Source organism: Marmota flaviventris, chromosome 16 (genome assembly GCF_047511675.1).
Source record: "Marmota flaviventris isolate mMarFla1 chromosome 16, mMarFla1.hap1, whole genome shotgun sequence".
In the NCBI taxonomy this organism is placed as follows: Eukaryota; Metazoa; Chordata; class Mammalia; order Rodentia; family Sciuridae; genus Marmota; species Marmota flaviventris.
This window is the reverse complement of record NC_092513.1, coordinates 46386407-46411909: the sequence shown is the minus strand read 5'-3', so window position 1 is coordinate 46411909 and position 25503 is coordinate 46386407. Positions and strand designations below refer to the sequence as shown.

The following is a 25503-nucleotide window of genomic DNA, read 5'->3' as shown; positions in this document are numbered from 1 at the left end:
GGCCTATAAATGTTATTTTCTCAACTAAGTGTTTTTTGATATCTGTCTCTAACCTAAACTGGCCACTCCCACTTTTGTGCTTAAACAAACTTCTTTGTGTAATTCTTTATTTGCTAATTTATTCTGTCTTAGAGTAAGTTAAGTTTACTGCAAATTTAATCAGAATTGATGTCTTGATATATCTGATGGTCATTTTTCAACTCTTATCTTACTTGATCTCTGTAACTTAGTGATATTGACTACTTACTTTTTTCTTGAAAATCTTTCCACGTATCATGTTAAACACATTTATCAGTTAGATTTTTCTCCTACCTATGCAATGTTATACAGTCTTAAATGGCTTCCCACTTACCTTTACCCTATCTTCAACGTCTTTCCTTTTACTAAGGAATACATTTCAGTAGAACATAACTTGCTTGTTCTCCCTAACTAGTTCTTCTGAGCTATTTGAGATTTAAGAAAGTTCAGAGATTATAAAGTAGTATGTTTTAAAGAAGGAATATGGGTCATATTGTCTTGTTAGAGTGTTTGAATAATTTCAGTCCAGTGATATTATTTTCACACATGTGGTCTAAATAGAAATACACATTATATGGTATTTTGAATAAAAGCAGGTGCTATGGTACATATCCATAATCCCAGCAACTTGAGAGGCTGAGGCAGGAGGATTGAAATTCAAGGCCAGCCTGGGAAACTCAGTAAGACCCTATCTCAAAATAAAAAATAAAGCCAGGCATGGTGTCACACACCTATAATTCCAGGTACTTGGGAGGCTAAGGCAAGAGGATTGCAAGTTTGGAGCCAGCTTAGGCAACTTGGTAAGACTTTGTCTCAAAATATTAAAAGGGCTGTGATATACCCCTGGGTTCAGTCCCTAGTACTAAAGGATGTTGCTTGGTGGTAGGGCACTGCTGGGTTGAGCCTCATTACAACAACAATAAAATTTTCTGTGACAAAATTTAATCATATTTTCCATTTAATTCCAGCAGAGGGCATCAAGTGAAAAATATTTTTCAACTTCAAAAATTAAACATAACATAAATGTAAATTTTTAATGATTCTAGTTTTTATGATCCTAAATATTATCACATTAAGATTCATATATTTCACATCATTTTGAATGGTAAATTTGATTTTTGCCTAGGTGAAAAGATAAATTATGGTTAGTTCCCCTTATGGAGAGAGAGAAAAAATCAGAAAAAAAAAACCTAGTTTTTCCAGTAAACATTTATGGAACATCTCATTGTTAGGCATCCTATTAGGAATTTGGGATTTAAAATTAAGAGGAATGGGTAACAATACAATATAGTGAGAAGATTACTAAGTGCTGTGTACAATAGCACTTTTTGATGTTTTAGTAATGAATTAGAGAATGTGGATAAGGTTGTGAAGGAGATTTTTGCTTGCCAGGTAATTAAAGGGGAGGACTTTTCTGGTAGAGGGACCTATAAAAGCAAAATCATGTTGGGTGAGAGGCAACCTGTTAATTTTTGGAATTTTGCAAGTCATGTTAGTCAGCTTTCCTTTACTCTCACAATACTTGAGATAATCAGTTTATGAAGAGAAAAAGTTTATTTTGACTCATAGTTTTGGAGTTTTCAATCTATGCTTTGTTGGCCTCGTTGCTCTGGTCCTCTAGTGACACATCATAGCAGGTAGGCATGGTGGAGGAACACTACTTCTCTCACTTATCTCATGACTAGAAAGTGAAAAAGAGGAAGAGAGCTGGTGTCCTACTGTCTCCTTCAAGGGCATGTCCCCAGTGATCTGACTTATCTCCCTCCAGGCCTCACCTCTTAAAGGTACAACATTTACTTTAAAAATCCGAGAATTAATTTTTTAAATTTCCTATAGCTTTTTTTATTGTTGTTGTTTGTGGTGCTGGGCTTTGCACATGCTTTACATCCCGGCTGTTCTTCACATTTTAATGAATCACGGAATCATAGGTTTTAGTGTTGTTGAGTGAGGCTTGTCAAAGCAGAAATTACACTGGACAAAGTTATACAGACAAGAAAGACTTTTTTTCAAATTTATTGGGATAAGGAAGGAGAAGCCAGAGCTAAGTTGGACCTACCTAACTCTTCTGAAATGAAAGGCAAGAAAGTTTTTAAGGTCTGGAAAGAGCTATGGGAAAAGTACTGCATGTTAGGGGGTGGTGAATCAGTGGATGTATCGGACATTTTGGGTTATTACTGATTATAATGGTGCCCCTTGCAGTTAGGCTCACAGACTGAGAGATAAGGTCACTGTCTTCCTTGAGGTTTGTATTTCTAGGGGTTGTCTTTCAGGTTCTTGAGATGTATCTGAGTTATAAAATATGACAAGGGTCTTCTATAAAACAATTCATATATATTTTTAAAAGGTAGAGAAAGAATTTACAATGACAAGTTTTCCAAAGAAAATGCTCTAAGAAAAAGAAAGCTTGAGGCATAAAAACAGAAAGTAACCTGTATAAGCTTAGGCAGAGGATAAGGCTATTCTGGACCAGGCTTCTGTAGTCAGTTTTGGAAGTAGTGTGACTTTTTTATGTCTGTATTCTTATCTGTAAGAATATTATCTGGGGATGATAATATTGTGAAAATTATATGCGTTTTGTAATTTAATTTTATTTATCATTAAATTTGTCATCAATTTATCATCTGGGGATGATAATATTGTGAAAATTAAATGACACAACCCATGTAATTTACTTTAGTTAACAGTAGCAGTGCTTTACTCAGCTTTACATCTCTATAACAAAATACCTGAGATAATCCAGTTTATAAAGTGACAAGGTTTATGCTGGCTCACAGGTTTGGAGATTCCAGCCTGGCCCCCTTGCTTTGTGTCTGGTGAAGCAGCATACATCATGGTGGGAGTGGATGACAGAATACAACTACTTATATCATGAGTCAGGAGCAAATAGAAAGAGGAAGGGGCCAGGGTCTCACAATCATCTTCAAGGACATGTGCCTAGTGGTCTAAGGATGTCACAATAGGCCCCACCTCTGAAGGACTCTGCCACCTCCTTGGATTGCCACCCTCCCCAGGGTTAAACCAAGCGTTTAACAGTAGCCCTTTCAGGAACATTCAAGATTGAGACTATAGCAAGTAGTTATCATTTTTGTTGTTCTTATTAAGAGACTCATCTCATTCAATTTTATCATTTTGAAAATGTAATGACTGAAACCCAGATCGGGTGATTTAAGGTCACACAGCTGATAGCATTATAGTGCAGAGCTTTACCATTAAAGTCAACAAATGTAAATATTATACAATTAAAGCTACACATATTAGAGCCATAGGTAAAATTAGAATTGTAACTTTGTTGTACTCTTTCTAGATTGGATTGTTATTTGAGTTATTCAACAAATAGATCAGATAAAATATCAGTTATTCAAGTTTAAACAAATTTTGTTGCAGACTTTTTATCTTTAGCTTCTTTTCTATTATTTGACTTTGTAGATAAAATTTTAACATTTCAGTCTGTAATGGGTAGTTCTCCAATTTTGTACCAGAGTTCTTAGGATTTAGACTTCCTTTAGGGCTCTTTGAGGAAGGGGATGAGAGGTTTAATATACAGGACTCAGTTTTTGTTAGTTTAATTGGCTTCTGATTCTGTAAAAGATTTCATTGCAACAATAGCAAAAGTTTGAAGGCCACTCTTACCAAATTTTCTTGGATACTTTAAAGATAGGAATACACTGTTGTCACTAGAGAAAATACAAATATAAGAGTAACAACAATTATGAGCAAAAAACCAAAAGATAGACAGCCCCCACCCCAATCCTGCTTTTAGTAATGGCCTTTGGGTCTAAGGGAAAGAATGATTTCACTTTATGCAGGAAGTCTTTCACACCCTGTGACTTCCTTATGCTGGCTTTTCAATAGCAGTCCTATTAAATGCTAGTGAAGAAAGTAGCCAATAAATGATGCTGAACAGCAGTGCTGTTTTATATTCCTCTGCAGGAAGCCATGGGCCAAGGGAGAGGCAATCTGGAGTGAAAGTTTAATTTTCTTTGTTATTGGGGAAAAATTACTTATTAATTATAAAAATCTTTCTAAGGATTTTTTAAGTCTGAATATGAGTTTATATTTGCAGAGGGATGATTTTCCTGTCTCAAAGAGTAGATGTAAGGATTAACTAAAGTAATATACATAAAGCATTTTAACATATCTTTTATGTAGAAAATGTTCAGTAAACACAGGTGCTGGTGTCACTGGTTAGGGTGATGATGATGTTGTAAAAATTCAATAGCATGAGATTAGGAAATAGAGTTATATGTAAAACTAATAATTTGCTAGGGTAGTGATTAAAAATAATGAATAAAGAAACCCCATCACCTCATACTCTATCATACCCACAAGTCTATAGGTAGTATGGGATGCATAGGAGAGGCTCTTGAAAGATTTGTTGAATAGGACTGGGGATGTGGCTCAAGCGGTAGTGTACTCGCCTGGCATGTGTGCGGCCCAGGTTCGATCCCCAGCACCACATTAGAAAGAAAGATGTTGTGTCTGCTGAAAACTAAAAAATAAATATAAAATTCTCTCTGTCTAAAAAAAAAAAAAAAAAAAAAAAAGATTTGCTGAATAAATTGAGAGAGGTTCATTTGAAGTTTTTCATTTTTTTTAAACTTTAAGAGCTTGTTTTAAAATTATTTATTTATTTATTTTTAAAATATTTATTTTTAAGGTTTAGGTGGACACAATATCTTTATTTTACATTTATGTGGTGCTGAGGATCGAACCCAGTGCCTCATGCATGCTAGGTGAGCACTCTACCACTGAGCCACAACCCCAGCCCCCAAATTTTTATTTTTTATAAGCAAGAATTATAGACTTTTAGAAACAAAATGCTGTAAACCTTTCATTTTATAGATGAGGAAACTGAGACTCAGAAAAATCAAGTAGCTTATTTACCTAAGGTCATAGCTCTCCGTAGGAGAGCAAAAATACAGTTGACCTGAGCTTTGAACCTCAGTCCTGGATTCTTAAATCAGCTTTGGGCTTCTTAAATTGCTTAGAAGACTGTCTTGGATAAGTTAATATATTTCTGTAAAGTTTATTTTCTCATTTGTGTTATGGGGAAGTAATACAGAAGACAATGATAAGGATTAAAGGTGTTGATGTATGTAATGAACCTGGGGTTTACTATGTCCTTAATACATTTTATCTTGAGTGTCTGATGAACTCTTTTGAGAAGAATGGATAGTAGTAGACATTGTTTAAAAGAAATTCACCAGTGTTCTCAGTTGATATAGGGAGGGTTTGATAATTATTTGAAAGCAGTTTTTGTTTCATTTTCTTCTGCATGCTTGTTTTGAAATGGTGGGTGCTGATGAGTGATGATAGAACAATTTCAAGGGAGAACTTTTAAAGGAAGGTAAGATATTGCTATGATGTAGTGGGGTGATTTTTTTAAACACATACTAAAACTAACCTAAAATTTGAGTTATTACTTAAAGAACAGATAGTTGGCCATTTCTTTATTGTTGTTTCCATCATGCAACATAACTATGGACATGTCTCTAAGACCCAGGACACATTTCTTTTTCTCAGTGATTCTCTGAGACAGTTTTCATCAGGGGCAGCCAAACATTATTTGTAACCAAAGGAATCAATTAGGCAATAGGATATTTTGTCAAAAACAAGGTATGGCTATAAAACTTTTGAATTGATTATCTTTTAGATCTTCTGAATTGACTCCATGAAGGAGTTCCCCATATGCTTTGCAGTTTTATTTGTTGAAATAAGTATCCTAAATGATAAGTTGTACCGAGTAAATGGTTGGAAGTTATTCAGAAGTTTAGAAAAGTAAGTAGTGATTAGACACCAATACTGAAACTGTATCTTCTTATAGAAGCAAAATCACATTTAGAACTACCTAGTGCATTCAGTTCAAGTTTAGAAATTTTCTTTCCCTTCTTTGGTTTTAACTCTTCTGTTTATTGTAAGTAAAGCCAAGTTAATTTTGGAGTTAGTTGGGATTTTAAATGTTGGTATAAACAATCTATATTAAATACTCAGATACAGGGTTGGTGATCTTTTTATAAATACTTTTGAATAAGGCATGGTTAGATTTTTAAAATAATGTCTTGAATTGTAAATATGTTTCTGTTTTCTTGAATTTGAGAAGGGAATTTTTTTTGAAATAACAATTTTTTTTTCTCTTGAATTTTGTTTAGACAGAATATTGGTGAAAGTATTCTTTACCTGTGGGTGGAGAAAATAAGAGATGTGCTAATACAAAAATCTCAGATGACAGAACCAGGTAGGAATGAAAAATATATCAATGCTCTTTTAACTTATTATGGTAATTAAATTTTCACAAAGATATTCTAATTGAAGTTTTACATGAAAATTTATGGTGTGTGGTTTGTATATAATAAAAATTTCCCTGGAAAGTTCATTTACCTGTGGTAATTATGGTTATTTTTTTTTTTTTTAAGCGTTATCTTCTTTATTTTCATATTATACTTTTTTTTCTTTTGGTACTGGGGAATTAGCCCAGGGATCCTCAACCACTGAGCCACATCCCCAGCCTTTTTTTATATTTTATTTAGAGATAGGGTCTCTCTAAGTTGCTTAAAGCCTTGCTAAGTTGCTGAGGCTGGCTTTGAATTCGTGATCCTCCTACCTCAGGCTCACGAGCTGCCAGGATTATCCGTTTGCATCACCATACTGAGCAATTTTCATATTATACTTTTATAGAAATAGTTTTCTGGTGAAACAACTTATGACCAAATCTGTTCTCTTTTATTTCCATTAAGGTAATATGAACTCTATAACATTCTTCATGAATTATGCACTACATAAATAGAGTTTAGCTTCAAATGAATCTACTCCTTATAGAAAAAAAAAAAAAAAAAAAACCTGAGAAGAATAGTGACCAATATTAGGATATAGAATTTAATTTTGAGTATAATTTTTGAAATATAATTCATATGCCATAATTATTCACCCTTCTAAAGTATACAATTCAGTGGTTTTAGTATACAATTCAGCCATCACCACTAGTTGTAGAACATTTGGAAATTGATATTTTGCTTTTTATTAATCTTTCATTAAGCTTATGACAACATAGAAATCTCTAATGTCTCCTGTTCACATTTAGTAGTCTGTTCCATTTACCACAAAAGACTTTTTAGAGATAAAAATAACTCTAAAAGTACTTTTAAATAGCATTTTATTGATACCACTGGTAGAATTATTTTTAATTTGGAGGCCAAAAGGATTTTTAAAAAATCCAGTAGCTTATTCTTACTAATTGTTTAGAGGGTTATTTACAGAGAACCAATTCTTTAGGCCTCCCTCAGCAAAATTAGTTTACATTTAGAGTTGATAATAGTATATATATGTTTTTAGAGAATTTTTCATTTTTTTATAGAGACAGATATTTTTATTGCTTTTATAAAATCAGAGGTAAATGACAAAGATATTAAAACCATATAATAATTAATTTTGAAATATTTTCCTCAATTTTTTATAATACATGTTCTGATTTTGCAGCATTTTAGGGATCTGTGAGAAAAGTGATTTCAAAATTCCCCAAACAGAAATAACTTCTGCCAGCCTGCCTTTAGAGTTAGAACAAGTGCAGAAATGGAATGTATATCAATAAACATTTAGTACTCCAAAGTTTGGAGTACTCAACTTTTAGGAAATTTGAAAATTTAATCTTAAAATTGACATTTTCCTTTTTCCACCTGCAACCACAGTATATAGTTAAGTCACTCTTTCAAGTTTTAGGGTTCTTGATTTGTGTTGTATAATTCATAATTTTGAATTTTTAGAAATTTGATGGTTTTTTCTTTAAAATTGTTTTGGGGCCAGGTGCAGTGGCACATGCCTGTAATCCAGTGCTCGGGAGGCTAAGGCAGGAGGATCTCGAGTTCAAAGCCAGCCTCAGCGATGGCAAGGTGCTAAGCAACTCAGTGAGACCCTGTCTCTAAATAAACTACAAAATAGGACTGGGGATGTGACTCAGTGGTTGAATGCCCCTGAGTTCAATCCCCAATAGCAAAAAATAAAATAAATAAAATTGTTTTGCATGGGGCTGGTGTTGTGGCTCAGTGGTAGAGTGCTTGCCTGGCATGTGCGAGGCAGTGGGTTCAATCCTCACACCAAATAAAAATAAATAAATTAAATAAAAACAAAAATTTGTTTTTGCTGATATTACATTAAAATGGAAGGATTAATAATAATTCTGAAGAACTAATAAGGGTAAGAGATAGTGATCAGGATGAGAATTTTCTTCTTTAGGGAATAGTTTATCTTTATTTTACTGTTAACAAGTACAAATTTATTCTTTATTGTTTTTCTAGAATAAAAATTTTAAATTTGAAGTAATTATACATAACTCCAATTTTTTAAAAAAAATTGAACTAACTTGCCAGGGCACATGCCTATAATCCCAGCAACTCTGGAGGCTGAGACAGGAGGATCACAGGTTTGAGACAAGCCTCAGCAACTTAGTGAGATCCTTGGCAATTTATTGAGACCTTGACTCTAAATAAAAAATAAAAAGGGCTGGGGATGTAGCTCAGTGATTTAGAGCCTCTGGTTATGTCCCTAGTACCCCCCACTCACCAAAAAAATTGAACTGACTTCACATTTACAGATAAGTTGTAAAAATAGTACAAAGAGCTGTTTTATATTCTTCACCCTAACTTCCTATTAACATCATACATTACCTTGCTGTAATATCAATAACATAGTGCAGTACTATGAAGTAAACCAAAGAGCGTATTCATATTTCACCAGTTTTTCCACTAATGCCTTTTCTGTTGCTTTAGGACCCTGTCCAGGATTCTGCATTGTATTTAATTATGACTTCTCTTTACTCTGTTCTATAATCAGTTCCTCATTCTTTCCTCTACTTTTATAACCTTGGACCCTTTTGAAAAGTACTGATCATGTATTTTGTAGAATACCCCTCAGTTTGGGTTTGCCTAGTTGTTTTCTCATGATTGGAATAAGATTAGCTATTTTTGGCAAAAATACCACAAAGATGATATTGTGTCCTGTATAAATACATCATTTCCAGGAGTTCATAATATCAGTCTGATGTATTATTGATGATGCTTACCTTGATCCTTTGGTTAAGATGGTGTGTGCCAGATGTCTCCACTCTTAAGTTACTGTGTTGGGGTTTTCCAGAGAAATGGGTATGTTCGTGTGTGTGTATATGTCTGTGTGTCTTTGTGTGTACAGAGAAAGAGATTTAAGGAATTGGCTTATACAGTTGTGGAGGCTTTCAAGTCTTAACATCTGCAGGGTAGGCCAGCAGCTGGAGAACCAGGGAAGAACTGATGCTGCAGTTTCAGTCCAAAAGTAGTCTGCTGGGAAAATTCACTCTTCTGGGGAGGTCATTCTTTATGAATAAGGTCCACCTTTGTTATGGAGAGCAGTCTGCTTTACCCAGAGTCATTTGATTTAAATATTAATCTCATTAAAAAAAATACCTGCACAGAAACATCTAGAAGAGCATTTAGCCAAATATCTGTGTACCCTGACTTGGGTACCCAAGTTAACATGTAAAAGAACTATCATAATTAATACCTTTTAACTTTTCCTTTGTGTCTTATGGGAAGTTCTTTTTTTTTTTTTTTAATTGAGACATGATGTCCCTTAAACTTTTGGACTGACATGATCATTCTGCCTTGGCCTTCTGAGTAGCTGTGATTATAGGCATGTGCCAAGGCTATGCTAATATCCTGTTCCTTACTTTCATTTACATTTTAGTATCAATCAGAAGATTCTGTCAGCAGTAGTTATTACTATGTTGTTTGCCTAATGATGATTCTCCGTTTTCTTCATTTATTCATTGGAATTCTGTTGTGAGGAAGAGGAATTCTGATTCCTTCTGTTGAAGAATGGTGTTCAGAGTCAAGACCTAATTTTTTTAAAAAAATTAATTAATTAATTATTTTTATTTATATATAACAGTGGAATGCATTACAATTATTATTACATATAGAGAGCTCAATTTTTCATTTCTCTGGTTGTATACATAGTATACTCACACCAATTTGTAAGACCTTATGTTTATGTAAGAGTGATTTTATAATTGCTTTTTTATAATCATGAAGTCTCATATCCACATAGGCCCAGATGTGAAGAAGAAAACTGAAGAGGAAGATGTTGAATGTGAAGACGATCTCATTTTAGCATGTCAGCCAGAGAACCCAGTGAAAGCATTGGATTTTGATATCAGTGAAAATCAACCAGGTATAATGTCACTAAGTAGTTTCTTATGAGGAGTGTGGGGCGATAGTGTTGTGAATTATTCTTTGGCATCTTATGGAAATTTAGTAAACACTCAGGTGTTAGGAAGTAGTTATTAATTTGCAGACAGATTTATTTTTTTCCTGACTGTTGACCATTTTGGTGTTTTCCCAGGTCTGTCAAAATGGTGAGGAAAAAAAATAGAAATTTCCTTTTTTACCCTGGCTAGAGTTTTGACTTAATGATGGGAGATATCAAAACTTAAAAAAGGCTGTTAATGTTTTCAGTTCATATTCTGTTTTTGTATTTCAACTTTCTCCTGATGTTTTGGACTTCAATCTATGCTCACAAACATAAATAAGGTAACATGGAAAGTAGAACTACTGAAATAAAGCTAGTAAAATACCGTTAAAAATTTGATTTTTGTTTCAGCAAATTTGTTTCACAGTAGTATTCAACTTATAAATAGGTTGATGTGTATATAGCTCTATGTGCATATGAGAAAGCATGTTCTCATATTTAAAAATTTTCAGTATTATCATCTGTTTCTTTTAAGTTTCTTACAAAAACATTTATAGACCAGAGGAAATATGCGTTTGGTTAGAAGATGAGCAGTTTACTATGTTATTTTACAGTAGCTTTTAAAAACAGTATTCTGAAAGTTTAAGGTTTTTGAAAGGTGGTGCTCCAGGGCTAGCAAAAGAGCATGAAGTAGAAATGAAAGCGGGCGAGAGGATCCAGAGCTCCTACTTGTGCTTCAACCAAAGTAGCTCCATTTTAATCATTTATATATTCATGGATTTGACATAAGACTTCTGGGAAGCAGGATCCAACATTTAAAGAAAAAGGGTGAAAAATCAGTTATCATAAATAGCACCAATAGGTCAGTAATTCATGTTGACTTGTATGCTATATTTGATTTATTTGTATCAGTATAGAGGCCAAAAGCAATTCAAGAAGAGGGCAGAACAGGGGATGTAACTCAGTAGTAGAGCACTTAGAATGCACAAGGCCCTAGGTTTATTCTCTAGCACTGAAAAAAAAAAAAAAAAAGGCAATAGCATCCTACCAAAACCTGATTTTTTTTCTTCATTAACTTCATCCTAAATGAGGCAGTTAGTAGCAACCAGGATGGTTAAATTTCTCACCAGATTTAAGGGTTAATTAATGATGCTTAAACTTTTTGAAGAGACACAATAACTGGCATCATAGTACTCTTCATGGAATACCATTTGGCTATAGTATTGATGTATTCCATTTTAAGAAATGGAAATATTTGTTATAAGGAGATATATTGTAGCTATACAATTTAAAGTAACAGATTTCTCAACTCGGAGGTCTGTGTCCATAGATGAATAAGGAAGTAGGGGTATATTAGCAGCTGTCAATCTTTACACTCTTAAAAACTACACATTGTATTATTAAAAAAACTACATATCGTATTATTATATGTCATACCAACTTTGTTTGCTGTAATACTTCAAGATTTGAGTCTCAATCCTACTATCTCCACTGACACTGGCATTTATAAATCAAGTATTTTTATCTTATATACATTTGAGACTTTTTACTTAAATTATAATTTAAATTTAATTTTGGTAAATTAAAAAATTTTAAAATTTAGTAATTATTAATGTAATTATTTAATTTGCTGTATAATTTAAATTTATTGCCTGATTTCCTCTCCCCCTTTGCCAATTTTTCAGTATTTGAATGTAAGACTTTGAAAAATAAAGCAAGTTTATTCTTTAAATTTATAGAAATAGAAGAATTACCTCCGATTGATCATGGCATTCCTATTACTGACCGAAGAAGTACTTTTCAGGCCCACTTGGCTCCTGTAGTTTGTCCTAAACAGGTAAAGTTAGCTCACTTTGATGTTATTTTGCCAAAGTAAGTCAAGTAAATGATTTTGCAGTAATACCTTTATTTTTGCTCTAATGTTTAATTTTCACATAAGATAAAAAATTATTTGGGGCTGGGGTTGTGGCTCAGCAGTAGAGTGCTTGTCTAGCACATATGAGGTGCTGGGTTCCACCCTCAGTACCACATAAAAATAAATAAATGAAATAAAGGTATTGTGCCCAACTACAACTTAAAAACAATTATTAAAAAATAAAGAAAAAAAGATAAAAATTATTTGGGACTATTTCCCTACTCCAAAATTACTGTGAATCATAGAAGATTAGTTTTGTTTCTGTTGGTCACAAATTTCAAAATTGCACTTGGTCTCTTGAATGGGACTTAACCCTCCAGTGAATCTAAGAAAAACTCATTTTGTCATTACAGAAAATTATAATGCTTAATAGTTGGTTTAAAATAATTATTTGCCCTTTTTAGTGGGAGTTCTGTGAAACTAAGTTCATTTGACAGTTGCCCAACAAAGAGAAGAGTAGTCAAAAGGGCTGAGCCCAGTCTTTCCTGCTTCCTGGCCTTTCTGCTTCCTGGTTTTAGGATACCTTATTTCCCTCAGGTGTCCTATTCCTATTAAAAGATAAATAGGGGACTTTTTTAATCAAAAACTATTCCTAGGTCTTTTCCCTTCTCACTCTCTTTTTAGCAAAAATCCTTTTCTTCTTTCTTGTTGCTATAATGTAGTCCAGGTTAAACTTAATTGATGTATGAGGCAATTCCAATTTGATGTATACAAGTAAATAATAACAATAATAATAATAATAATAATAAAACAATAATAATGTCTCATTATTTACCACAAGTTTTAGGGATCTGTGTCTTCCCTTGGTTTTCTGTTCTCCTCTTGAAATTCTTTGAAAAGACCTTTTAGGAATACAGTTATTTGTACTAGGTCTTTCATTTCTCTTTTAATCTCTAGAAGAGGAAGTTCTTTTCTACATAGATTTGTGATTAAAACCAAGCTTTCGATGTAGCTTTCTGGTCTTTCCTCTTCTGGAATCCTGTTTTTTTTCTTTACCCTTCAATCAAGGTCCCTTGTAGACGTTCGTTTCCGAATCTGTTCATCCTGGATCCTCTTTTTGTTTTTCATCATAGTCATTTAAACTATATGAGCATTGAAACAAATCATAGCGGTCATTTCCTACTTTACTTTATGGATCAATTGACTGAAGCTGGGTATCGTGATGCATGCCTGTAATCCCAGCTACTCTGGGAGGCTGGGGCAGGAGGATGGCAAATTCAAGGCCAGCCTCAGAAATGTCTCAAATTAAAAATAAGAAGGATTAGGAATGTAGCTTAGTGGCAGAGCATTTACCTGGCATGTGCAAAACCCTAGGTTCAATACCTAGTGTTTCTGTCTCTCCTTTCTCTCTCTCTCTCTCTCTCTCTCTCTCTCTCTCTCTCTCTCTCACACACACACACACACACACACACACACACACACACACAGTCTGAGAATCTAAAGGGTTATAAAATGATAAAGACAAGATTGTGGAATTAATGGTTCAAATTGGCCTGTACAATTTTAGCTCAGTTTTTGCTGCCTCCAGTATTTCTTTCATACTCCTTGCCATTTACAAGTCTTCTGAAAATATGATCACATTTTATTCTCTTCACTCCCCCATTCTCCCTCACATACATAATCTTTGCTGATTTCAGTTGTCTACAAGGGAAAATGTAAACTTCTTTTGCGATATGATCCTAGCTTATCATTCCTGACACACATATCATCTCATTCTTCTTCTTAAATAACAGCTACATGAAATTTTCTGAACCTTTCATTTTATGTTTCTCTTAGAATATCTAGTTAAATTTGAATTTCAGGTAAACATTATAACATGGGAGCATATTTTTACTTATGTTTGTTTATATTGATCCATATTTGTTGTTTATCTGAAATTTGAACTTAACTCAGTGCTCTTTACTTTTTTTTTTAGTATTTATTTTTTAGTTTTAGTTGGATACAATACCTTTATTTTATTTATTTATTTTTATGTGGTACTGAGGATCGAACCCAGGGCCTTGCACGCACGAGGCAAGTGCTCCACCTCTGAGTCATAACACCAGCCCCTGTCCTTTATTTTTATTTGCTAAATCTGGTCATATTATATTGCATGTGTGTATTGCACATGCTGTTTCCTCTGAGCAGAATGTCGTCTTCTTGTCCCCCCTGCCCTGCTTTTCTCGGTATTTGGGATTAAATGCAGGCACACCATACATCATACCAATGGGACACACCTCTAACCCTTCTTAAATTTTATATTGAGACAGAGTCTTGTCAATTTCCCCAGGCTGGACTTGAAATTGCAATCCTCTTGGCTTAAGCTTCCTGACTTGCTGGGATTACAAACATGCACCACCACACCCAGCTCTTCTTCCCTTTTGATGGAAAAGAACTGCCAGTTATTTTCTAAGACCTGAGTCTACTTATCACACTTGGAACATATCATTATCATATAATTACCGCATTGAGTAAATTTCAGAGCTGATGTTTAGAAGTTTTTACATTTGCATTTAAAATTCTCTGTATGGGTAAGAATTTTTCATATACAAAGCCTCAGACAGTTCATGCCTAAACTAATCTGTTGATAATTAGTGCTAAAAAAAATACCAGGTCGGTCATTTTTATACTGATTGAGAGTACTCATTTCTGTCCCTACACTGAGGAGGAAACTTTGGAAATGGCCTTTTCAGAATCTAGAAGATGCTTTAAAAGACTGTTTATTTTAATACAATATTAATATTAATATGCTTTAAGATATTTTTTTCTAGCATTTATTCACAGAACCAATGAAAAGCATACATTATCTTTTTTATATTATTGCTGTTTTGAAGGTGAAAATGGTTCTTGCCAAATTGTATGAGAATAAGAAAATAGCTAGTGCCACCCACAACATTTATGCCTATAGGTAAGTGATTATCACAATTTTTGGAATATGCAATTTGTAAACAAGGGTTGGGAAATGATGCATAACTAAAAAACCACTATATGTGTTTTTTTCCATTATAATAGTGATAGCTATGTGGAATATTTGGAAACTGCAGAAAAGGGGGGAAAAAAGAATTGGAGGGAAAATCTAGCATTTTCTGACTTTAAATGTCAACTGTAGTTTTATATATTTTCTATGCAAACAATTTTTTTCAGTGGTTTACCCTTATATTCTTTATTCTTAATTTAACAAAAGCATCCTCCCAGGTTGTTAGAACTACTTGATAAATAGTATTTTAATTACTGTTATTTATTTGAGGCTCCATACCACAATTTATTTAAACATTTCTTTTTTGCTTTAGCTTTTCATATTTTCCAACATTATAAATAATAATAGTACGTGAACTTTTTTTTTAGTGAAATGGGCTATAATTAGAAAAAAAAAGTCATATTCTTTTTTTTTTTTTTAACTGAATTTTATTTATTTATTTGTTTATTTTTGGTGGTGCTGAACCAAAATTGAATTGATTGAACCCAGGGCCTTGTGCATAAGAATAAATTCTTAAAGAGTAGAATTATTAAAAAGCATGAACGTTTTTGAAACTTCACTCATATTGCTAAATTTTTTCCAAAGGTGGTTTTCAAAAGTTTACGCTCCTGTGAGGAGTGGATTAAGAGTGCTTCTTTTACCACATTTAGTTTTGAATACTAATGTATACAAATCTGCTGATTTGTAAATGAAGACATAAAGGGTATATTTTTTAATATGCAACATAAGACAACTTAAGGACATAGTTTAGGCCTAAAATAAAAGAATATAAATACAGGGATTTGGTGCAAAATTAAAATTCGATTGAGACCTATTTTAAAACCTAGGCTCTTCAAAACTCACATTGAAAAGTAGTACTTTGGAGATGTGAGATTTTAATTTTATTTATTTATTTTTTTGTGGTGCTAAATGCGTATTAATTATATACTTTTCTTCTAAACAGTATTACTGAACAGAATTTTAATATATTCTTAATGATTTAAGGCCATTGGTGTGAAAATGAATGATTAAACTTTGCTCTCAGTGGTTTGTGCTGTAAAAATTATTAATAATAGTTACCATTTGTTAATTCCACATGCTTATTTAGTGCACACTTAACAATTTATGTAAATTAATTATGATTATTTCAGCAATTGTACCAAATATTATCTTTTTAAAGATCCTATTGTTACATGATTAATAATTAAAATAAATGTAATTCAATTTTACCTCTTTTTATTTTATTCCTATGTGGCTTCAACAACCTTGTACATAATGTTGACCCAAGTTATCAAAAAATATGTGCTGATTATTCTATTTCAGGCCCCAGTTTTCTGATTATTTCTTCCTCAGCCTCCCTTCTGTAATTGATTTTTGGAAATGAAAGAACTGAACTTGTCAGGATTGTGTATCACTAAAAAGACACTAAGTGGAGGCTTGGGGAACCCATTGGGAGTAGAAACAATGAACTTTTTTGACTTTGAGTTGTATATTTTGAATGCATAGGGTCCTTTTAAGACGTCACTGCCTGGTACTGGGCTGTGTTCCTTTTGTAGTTGTGGGGCGTTCTTCAGGCTACTGTACACACAGCTGTTGGATGCTATGTCATCATCTTCCTGGCATGTGAGGAAAGGGTTAGTGAAAATTTCTATAGATCCTTTTTTTCCCTATAATCTAACAGTACTGATTTAAATAGTCAAATTTTCTTCATTTGTTCCATAAAATAATGGGATTAGATTATAATTGCAAATCTAATCTAAACCAACCCCTGGCTTCTTTTCGTCATTCTTAAATTTGTCATATAAATTTTTGTTTAATAGTACTAATTCACTGTTCCTTATATGAGGTCAACTGTGAATAAAAATAGAGCCTACTCATAGTAAGTAGTCAGTATTTTTGGATGAATAAATGAATGGATGAATAGATAAATGGATGGAAGGATGAATGAATGAATATTATTACTGTAATCTATGATTAATATAATTGAATTATGTATGTAGATGAGCTTTTATAGCTTTTTATGTTTATTTTAAAAGTCTCCAACATTTTATGGCTGTAGTTGGGCAGGTATCTTTACCACATTAGTCATTTCACATGATATCATTGTAGGGGCCTAAAAAATCCACTAGATGGCAGGCCTAAACTGGTACTACACAAGAACACACTAATAAATATGTTATATATTTTATATTTAATATGCTTATTTGTTAACTATAAATATAAAACAATATAAAAGATATAAATAATGTATTTATATTTATATATATTTACCTATAACACTTATTTGACAAGCTTATTCTACTAATAATGATGTTACTCTGCATCATTATTCTGAATAACTTTTCCAGTGACTTAAATAATAAAAATACCATGATTATCTCTAATATTGATAAGCATCCTGGAACAGATTTTAAAGAGAAAAATAAGTCTTTTAATTCCTACTTAGAAAGGGGAAAAGAAAGAAATGATTGATGGATGGAATGAGAGGAAAATATGAAATATTGACTTATGGTTGTATTAATCTTATGTGATTTTTGTTTCACTGAATCTTAGGCTTTTTGAAGACAGGAGTATGCTGTTATTTTTTTATACCATTTTGTAGTGATTATCATTATATTTCTGTATAGTATATTCTCAATAAATATTTTTCAGTGAATGCTCTTTATTACTCATAGATTTGATGTTAAGGGAAATGTCGTGTGTAGATAAAATTTCCCATAAAAGTAGCATCTCTGATATACAGGAGACACCTTTGACTCTTAGTTTTTCTAAATATATATATTTTTTAAAAAGGTGAAACATACTGGATAGTAAATTATCCATGAATTTTCAAGAACAATTTTTTAAAACAAAAATTTTGGAAGTAATCAAATTGATTACAACAAGTATCTTGTGACTTCCACTATAATACTTTCAGTTTCAGAGTGTAACCTCGTTACATGTATTTCTAGGATATATTGTGAGGATAAACAGACCTTCTTGCAGGACTGTGAGGATGATGGGGAAACAGCAGCTGGCGGGCGTCTTCTCCATCTCATGGAGGTAGGTGTTAAGTTAAACTTTGTGAGACCTATTCTGTACAAGCCATAAAATTTCTCAATAAAAGAGCTCCATTTAGGAATAAATAAATCAGTTAAATGTTATAAATTAATAGTTAATTTTTAAACATCAACTGAAAATTTTAATGATTGGTTACAGGGGAGAAAGCAAATGGTTTATAACCAGTGCTTTGTTTTCAAGGTATAGACAGTAGAAGATTTTCTTCAACTTTAAGGATACACTCTCTCTTTCTCTCTCTCTAGGACAGTTTCCTCTTCTCTTTTCTGTTTTATCTTTGTGGATCTCCTATTAGTTGAATATTAGAACTTCTGTATTAATGGAAAATGTTTCTTTTAAAAAATTAACTTGTCCATCTCATAGTCTTTATGTTCCAAGACATTTTCTTAACTGTCTTTCAAAGTTTCTGTTGAATTAAGAAAAAAAATTTTTTTAGCAACCATGTATTTAATTCTTAAAAGTTTTTCTTGCTCACTATTTTTCTTTTTTCATAGAATCCTGTTCTGGTTTTATGGATGCATTATCTTCTAAATTTCTCTACATATATTAATTAGAGCTTTTTCCCCCAGATGTCCTCACCCTTAAATGTTTCCTGATCCATTTTAGTTTGTTTATCTTGTCCTTTCTCTTTCATGCTGCTGGATTTTCTTCATCTGTCTGGTGATCATTGATTGTGCATTAATTTTAAGAATGGATTGTTTTTTTCCTAAGGTAGTTACTGTGGTTTCTTCTGCTAAAGTATATGGAGCTTTGTTTCTTAACTAAGCCTTTCCCTTGAATAGGAACTCTGATGTGGGCCTGTACATTGGTGGGCTTCACTTTAAGGGCAGCATTTGACAAATGTCAAACTGATGAAGACTTTATTGGTAGGCATTAGATTACGTGTGCAGCCCATTTTCTCCCAGAGCTTGTTCAGAAGCAGACTATTTTATTTTATTTTTTTGTCATTTTGGCCTAGTGGTAAAAAGACTACCTAAAATGTGCTATTGTGGTTGAAGTCATCAGGAATTAAAACTCTGCCTGCATGGTCTCCCCTCCTGTTTACTCTGCCATGTTGCCCCAAAGTTTGGAATTTAAGGACACTGGAACATGGTTTTGGTTTTCCAAATCCCCTTCTATTCCAATGTGTTACCCTTGAATTGTTAGTTATCTTAGTGCATACTCATATGACTCTGCCATTAAGATCACTGGGAAATTTTATGTGCAATTTTATATGTGGGTTATTTCCTTCTTTTTAAAAACACATTTGTGCATGTTTATCTGTGTATCTAATTATGCTTCTGGAAATAACAGATTTTGAATGTGAGGAATGTCATGGTGGTAGTATCACGCTGGTATGGAGGGATTCTGCTAGGACCAGATCGCTTTAAACATATCAACAACTGTGCCAGAAACATACTGGTGGAGAAGAACTATACAAGTTCACCTGTAAGTTGTTATTGATATCTAGTTTGTTTGTCTTTTTATTGTTGTTATCATTGGGGGTTGAACCCAGGAGCACTTTACCACTGAGTTACATCCCCAGCCTTGTTTGCTTTTTATATTGAGACTGGGTCTCACTAAATTGCTTAGGGCCTTGCTAAATTGCTGAGGCTGGCCTTGAGCTTGGGATCTTCCTGCTCTGCCTTCTGACCTGCTGGGATTACAGGTGTGTGTGGTGCTAGGGATCATACCCAGGGCCTTGCGTATGCTGGGCAAGCACTGTACCACTGAACTACATTCCAAGCCCCAGTATCTAGTTTCTTAAGAAAATTAAGAATGAATCAGAGTGTGAAGGGTACATTATTAGTAAAACCTTTAGACTAGGAAACTGGACCCTTAGACCCTAGTCAGAACAGGATAGTCATGTGACCTTGAACAGATCACTTCATCTCTTTGAGTACTGATTTTATAGGTTCATGGAGTTTACATTAGGAAAACTTTTTAACAACCAACTAGTTTTCCACTAAAATTGAGGCCCAAAGAGATTGTAGGTAAATGTCACATGGGACTAGGTGTTCTTTAAACGTCTATAAAATTCTAAAATTCTGTTAGTGTCTTCCTTTGCCCCGGGCATGCCTTTAGATACTTTCTTCTTTATACTCTTGAGTTTATTTTGTTTCATGTTTTAAGTGTGTTCGTATCTATTTTATTAAGCTTTATTGCTTTACTTGGGAAAATGGAAATAGATTAAATAATGTTGAAATTATTCAAATATAAATCTACTAAACACTATTTATCTTGATTATCCTTGATGGCCTTGAAAATGCTATAATAAACTAAGTGAAACTGCCCTGTAAGACACACACAAAAAATATCAAAGTAGTTATACCCTCACCATTATATATAGACTATATTTATGATTACATGTAAGCTTTCATCATCATGTGAATGATGCTGCAATGATTTGTGTCTTTTTCAGGAGGAATCCTCTAAGGGTTTGGGAAAGAACAAAAAGGTAAAAAAAGACAAGAAGAGGAGTGAACATTAAAACCTGAAACTAAATGAAAGGTTAATTTGCCTATAATTATACACACATTCCATAGTCATCAAGGAATATAATGTACAGAGAGAATATCCTCGACTGCTCAAGTCAGTCAATTCATTGTGGACACCAGCATTATCTTTTCCTTCTTGGTTATATCATATGCCAAAAATAGAGAACTTATTTTATATTCATGTATGTTTTAGGCTTATTTGGAAGAATTAATCTGAACTTAATCATCACTTCATCTAATTTTAGGAAGGTAACAGTTGCCTAGGGCAGTACCAGAATTAACTGTCCATTTCAGTACATGACAAGTGCCTTTGTTAGGTGGGGAAGAAATGTCTCCAGAGGAATGTAAATACCCGATTTCTTGTCATAGGGATTCTCACACTGTTAAATGAATATTGCCTTTTACTGCTCTTTATGGCTTATTGGAATAGGAGCTCATTGAAGATTGATCTTGGAGAGTTTCTTCTTGTGATTTCAGTTCATAAGTATGTCACTTTTCATTTTATAGTGTTCATCATTGAGTAATTGATTAAGTGAAAATCCAGCAGTATCCATCTGCAGTTATGTGTCAAAGTGATAATTCATCTAACATATTTGTTAGCCTAAGTGTTATGCCTCGATTTCTGTCACAAATTGGTGATTGTGTAATTTCATGAAGTGATTTTCTAGTTGCAGCCTTTTTTCATTTAATTCTCGTAATGTTAAACAATGAATATGGAGTATCAGTAGGCTCCTTTCATCCCTGAAATGTGTTGATGTAATATTCTGGTTTCTTTTAACAACCCAAAAGTACCTTTCTTGTGATCCTCATTGAAAAATTAGAACCATGCTAGAAGCTATACTATGTTTAATGGGACATTTGTATAATGGGATAGAAGTGTCAGAATGACACTGGAGTAAGGCCATGAGTATGTTATAAATTTGATATACATTTCCCATCAGTGCTCCAGCAAGCTTTTCCAGTTCCATGATTTTGTAGAGAGAAGAGGAACAAATCTTTAAGTTGGAAAACAGAATCCTTTTTTTTTTTTTCTATTCTTAGCAAGTCGTCCTTTTTAAAAAAATTAATATTTTATGAAAATTACCTCTAGACAGTAAATTTACCTTTGAGATATAAAAAGTTGTGAACTTTTTCCCTTTCAGATATGATTACAATTGTTAACAGTTACTCAGTCGATCACAGATTTGTCTGGCATTCTCCTCCCAAGGGAGAGGACAGAAATTAGGAGGCAACTTTGAAATGGTACTAGAACATGGAAAACATCAGAGGCTGGACAGATTTTTTTCTTTTTTTCTTTAATATTTCACCTTTAAAAGTGCCAACTAGGGATTTCTAGTAATAATCAAGTAAACAACTTTACACTAGGATGAATTTGGAGATATAAAATCTTATTTTTCAGCATTATTTAATGTTATGAGTTATCAAGATTCAAAGGATAACTTATATGTATTTGGAGCACTTACCTTGGTTTCCATGAAATGTTAAGTACGTCCTATGTATTAATTGTTAAAATTATTGAAGAAATTAGAGGCTGTTTATTAACATTAAAATAATTTTACAATATTGGTATGTCAAAACTGAAGGGTGAAGAAATAGCAAACATTTCCTGCAGAATAACAAATCTGAGTTGATTTTAATTTCTTTCTTGATATTTTATGTAGCATTATTTGGGTTTTTACAGAAAACAAAACATCTCTTATATGTATTATCTCATTTTCTCTTTAAAAAAATCTTATTTTTGATTCTTTTTACAAAATTACTAACCGTATTTTACTGAATAAAAAACCCCCAAATCTCTTTTCCTAAAGTCAGCTGGTAAGAGGAGAGATTCAAAATTCTTCATCATACCCTTCATTAATGGTAGAGTATTTCACAGTCTATCATTAATGAAAACCCTAATGAAATTATGTTTTTATCTCTATTTGAAATTTCTATTAAATAGAGGATTTCTGATTATCCAGGTAATAATTTTCTTAACTAGATCTATGCTATGGATAGATCTATAATGTTTTGTAGTCTGTTCTGTTAGTTAAAAATATTCTCCTTATCCCAGTACATAAAAGCAAGTCACATATACTTTTTAAATGGGGATAGCAACAGCTGTACCAAAAGTATGTTCTTGAGGGTATGGATCATGAAACAGCCTGTTTAAAGAGAATTATGTCAAACTAATCACAACCAAGAAAGAAAAGCATAAACTGGATACTGTTTGCAGGGCAGGTGAAATTTAATGAGAAAATTGTATAATCACTTCTAATTTCACAATAGAGATAATCATTATAAACATTTGGTATGTACATTTATTATTTTTTCTTATGCATGATTTTGTATATATGGCTATTTTTCTTTCCATAAAATGGTATTAAACTGTATATACTGTTTTGTATCCTACATATTTCATATAGAAGTATATTGTTAACATTTTCCCATGTCAATAAATATTCTTCTATGGCTTAACTTCTTATGGCTGCATTGTATTCTATCTTCTTGGTATGTCATTATATACAAACTAGTCCCCTAGTTATTTCCAGTTTTTAAGTTTTCTCACCTTTTCACTATTACAAACAAATGTGGAAAACTGCATCATTGTATGCAAATTTTTGTATGCATTTCTGATTATGCCCTTATGAAAAACTAGAAATGGAGTTCCTTGTTCAAATGTTTACACATTCTGTTAGCTCTTGATTGGTTTAGCCCAAATTCTCTCTAGAAAAGTTTTATCAATTATACCCCATTAATATTCTATTAGAATATACTAAGGATTCTAGTCAGTAATGTGAGAAAATAGGCAGTCTGGTTGGCAAAACTCTTCATATTCATTTTTAAAAATTAATCTTTGTTTTAAAATAATTGTAGACCCATAAGAAGTTGTGAAAATAGTTTCAGGGTCCTGTGTAACTGTAACTCATCTTTCTCTAACAGTAACATTTTGCAAAACTATACTACATTTTCAAGATCAGAAAATATATTCTAGGTAAATTTCCTTTGTTAGATACATGATCTATAAATATTTTCTCTTATTTCATGGCTTGTCATTCTCTTAGCAGTTTCTTTTGCAGAGTGAGGTGAGGTTAATTTTGATGAGATCTAATTAATCTTTTTTTTTTTTTTAATAATCATTCTTTAGGTGTCATGTCTAAAGACTGCATAACCCCAGGTAATGAAGATTTTCTTTTCTCTTTTTAAAGTGATACAGCTTTTTTTTTTTTTTCATTTAAATCTACTATCCACTTTTAGTTTTTATGTAGGGGATGAAGTTTATTTTTGCTTGCATATGGATATACAATTATGAAAGTGATTGATTTTTGAAATTGAATGTTTTATTGAGATATTTTCACAAAGTAAACACAGTTACATAACAAATACTTAGAAATCAAGGACAATTTGAGTACCTCCCAATCCTCTTGTTTCTCATCCATTCATTATCTCCTTCCCTTTTTACCAATAATAACTTCTTCCCTGACTTCTGATACCAGAGATTGGTTTTGTATGTTTTGAGATTCAGCTGGGGACTTGTGGGTAGCAGTAGTTCTTTCATTCTTATCACTGCATTATGTTCCATTGAATGAACAAGACTCAATTAATTTATTCTGTTTAGAGATATTTGGGTTCTGGATTAAAGCTGTTTCAATTAGTGCTACTATGAATATTCATATATATGAGTTTTGGTGAATATATGTAAACATTTCTATAGGGTATATGCCTAGGAGTGGATTTGCAAGGTCATAGGATATATGTAGGTAGAGCTTTGGTAAATACTGCCCAGTGGCGTGCTGGTATATTTTGACAACTGGCTCTGGGGTGGGTGCTGATTACTAGTTTCTGAGTGTTATATTCCCATTCTGCATATTTTCAGGCAACCAAAGTGAAGTCAGCTAGCTCACATGATACCTAAAAATTTAGCAATTTCTCTGTAAGCTAGTACATATAAACTCCAGCATAGCATTCATATTGGCAAGCAGTTTTCCAAAGTGTTTATACCAGTGGACACTCTTACCAGTGGTAAATGCAAGTTCTAGTCACAATATGTCTATATCTAGTAAAGCCTTTCTTATTTTAATTAAGCTCTTAAGATGTGTGTGCTGGCATCAGTTTATGGTTTTAATTTGTATTTCCCAGATGATTAATAATGTTAAACACCTTTGATTGCTACATTTTATATCTGAACTGAGTTACCTAGAAATATTTTTTTCCCTCTCTTCCAGGAATGGAAAGTTAGGGCTTGTTATCAACTTCAGATCAGGTGTAGGGAATTTAATTATACGTTTGCATATCTGAGGGCCCCCAAACCCATCACCACCCCACTGGTATAATCCAGGAACTTAATCATTTTTGCCATCACTTTTATAGTTGTAAAAATATGAGTTATACATCTCCCCTATCTAGGATACTAGGATTAAATAAGATGCCTTTTAGGTCTAGGGATGTAGCTTAGTGATAGAGTGCTTGTTTAGCATGTGTGAGGCCCTGGGTTCAATCCCTAGTCAGTAACATACACACATACACACATACATACACACCCACATACACATACAAAAGGTTTCTGTGGTGATTAGCATGTGAAAAGAATTCAATAAAGTCTTTTACTTTTAGATAGGCTATTTCTGAGGATTTTAACAGTACCTAGAATTCTAGGTTGGCATTGGGATTACCAAGATCTTCAGCTTCCTAGGGAGATAATAGTGTACAGTAGTTAAGAATCTGTTGGATTTGAATCCTGTATCTACTTTTCTCTAGTCTTGCAAGTTTGGGAAAGTTATCATGTTTTTCTGTACTGAGATTTAAAAAGCTTATAAAGCAATTGAGTGACTATCATTGATCACACTTGCTTGCAAATTTTATCTTGTCTTTCTCTTTCGTATTGTCATGCTTGGTAGATGTGGCTCACA

The 25503-nt window shown here is 32.9% G+C and overlaps 1 protein-coding gene across 2 annotated transcripts in view; it reads left to right on the top strand.

The window, feature by feature from the left end:
- Positions 1–23071, top strand: part of Impact (impact RWD domain protein) — a 29021-nt gene extending 5950 nt beyond the window's left edge. The window contains exons 5-12 of one of the 2 annotated variants that reach the window (XM_071602842.1): positions 6168–6253; positions 10090–10212; positions 11970–12067; positions 14959–15032; positions 16637–16714; positions 18032–18122; positions 19431–19565; positions 20539–23071. In XM_071602842.1, the coding sequence (XP_071458943.1) occupies positions 6168–6253; positions 10090–10212; positions 11970–12067; positions 14959–15032; positions 16637–16714; positions 18032–18122; positions 19431–19565; positions 20539–20607 (754 nt within the window). In that variant the 3' untranslated portion in view covers positions 20608–23071. The remainder of the gene's footprint in view (positions 1–6167; positions 6254–10089; positions 10213–11969; positions 12068–14958; positions 15033–16636; positions 16715–18031; positions 18123–19430; positions 19566–20538) is intronic. The other variant, XM_027935650.3, reaches the window with a different exon arrangement.
- Positions 23072–25503: the final 2432 nt, after the last annotated feature.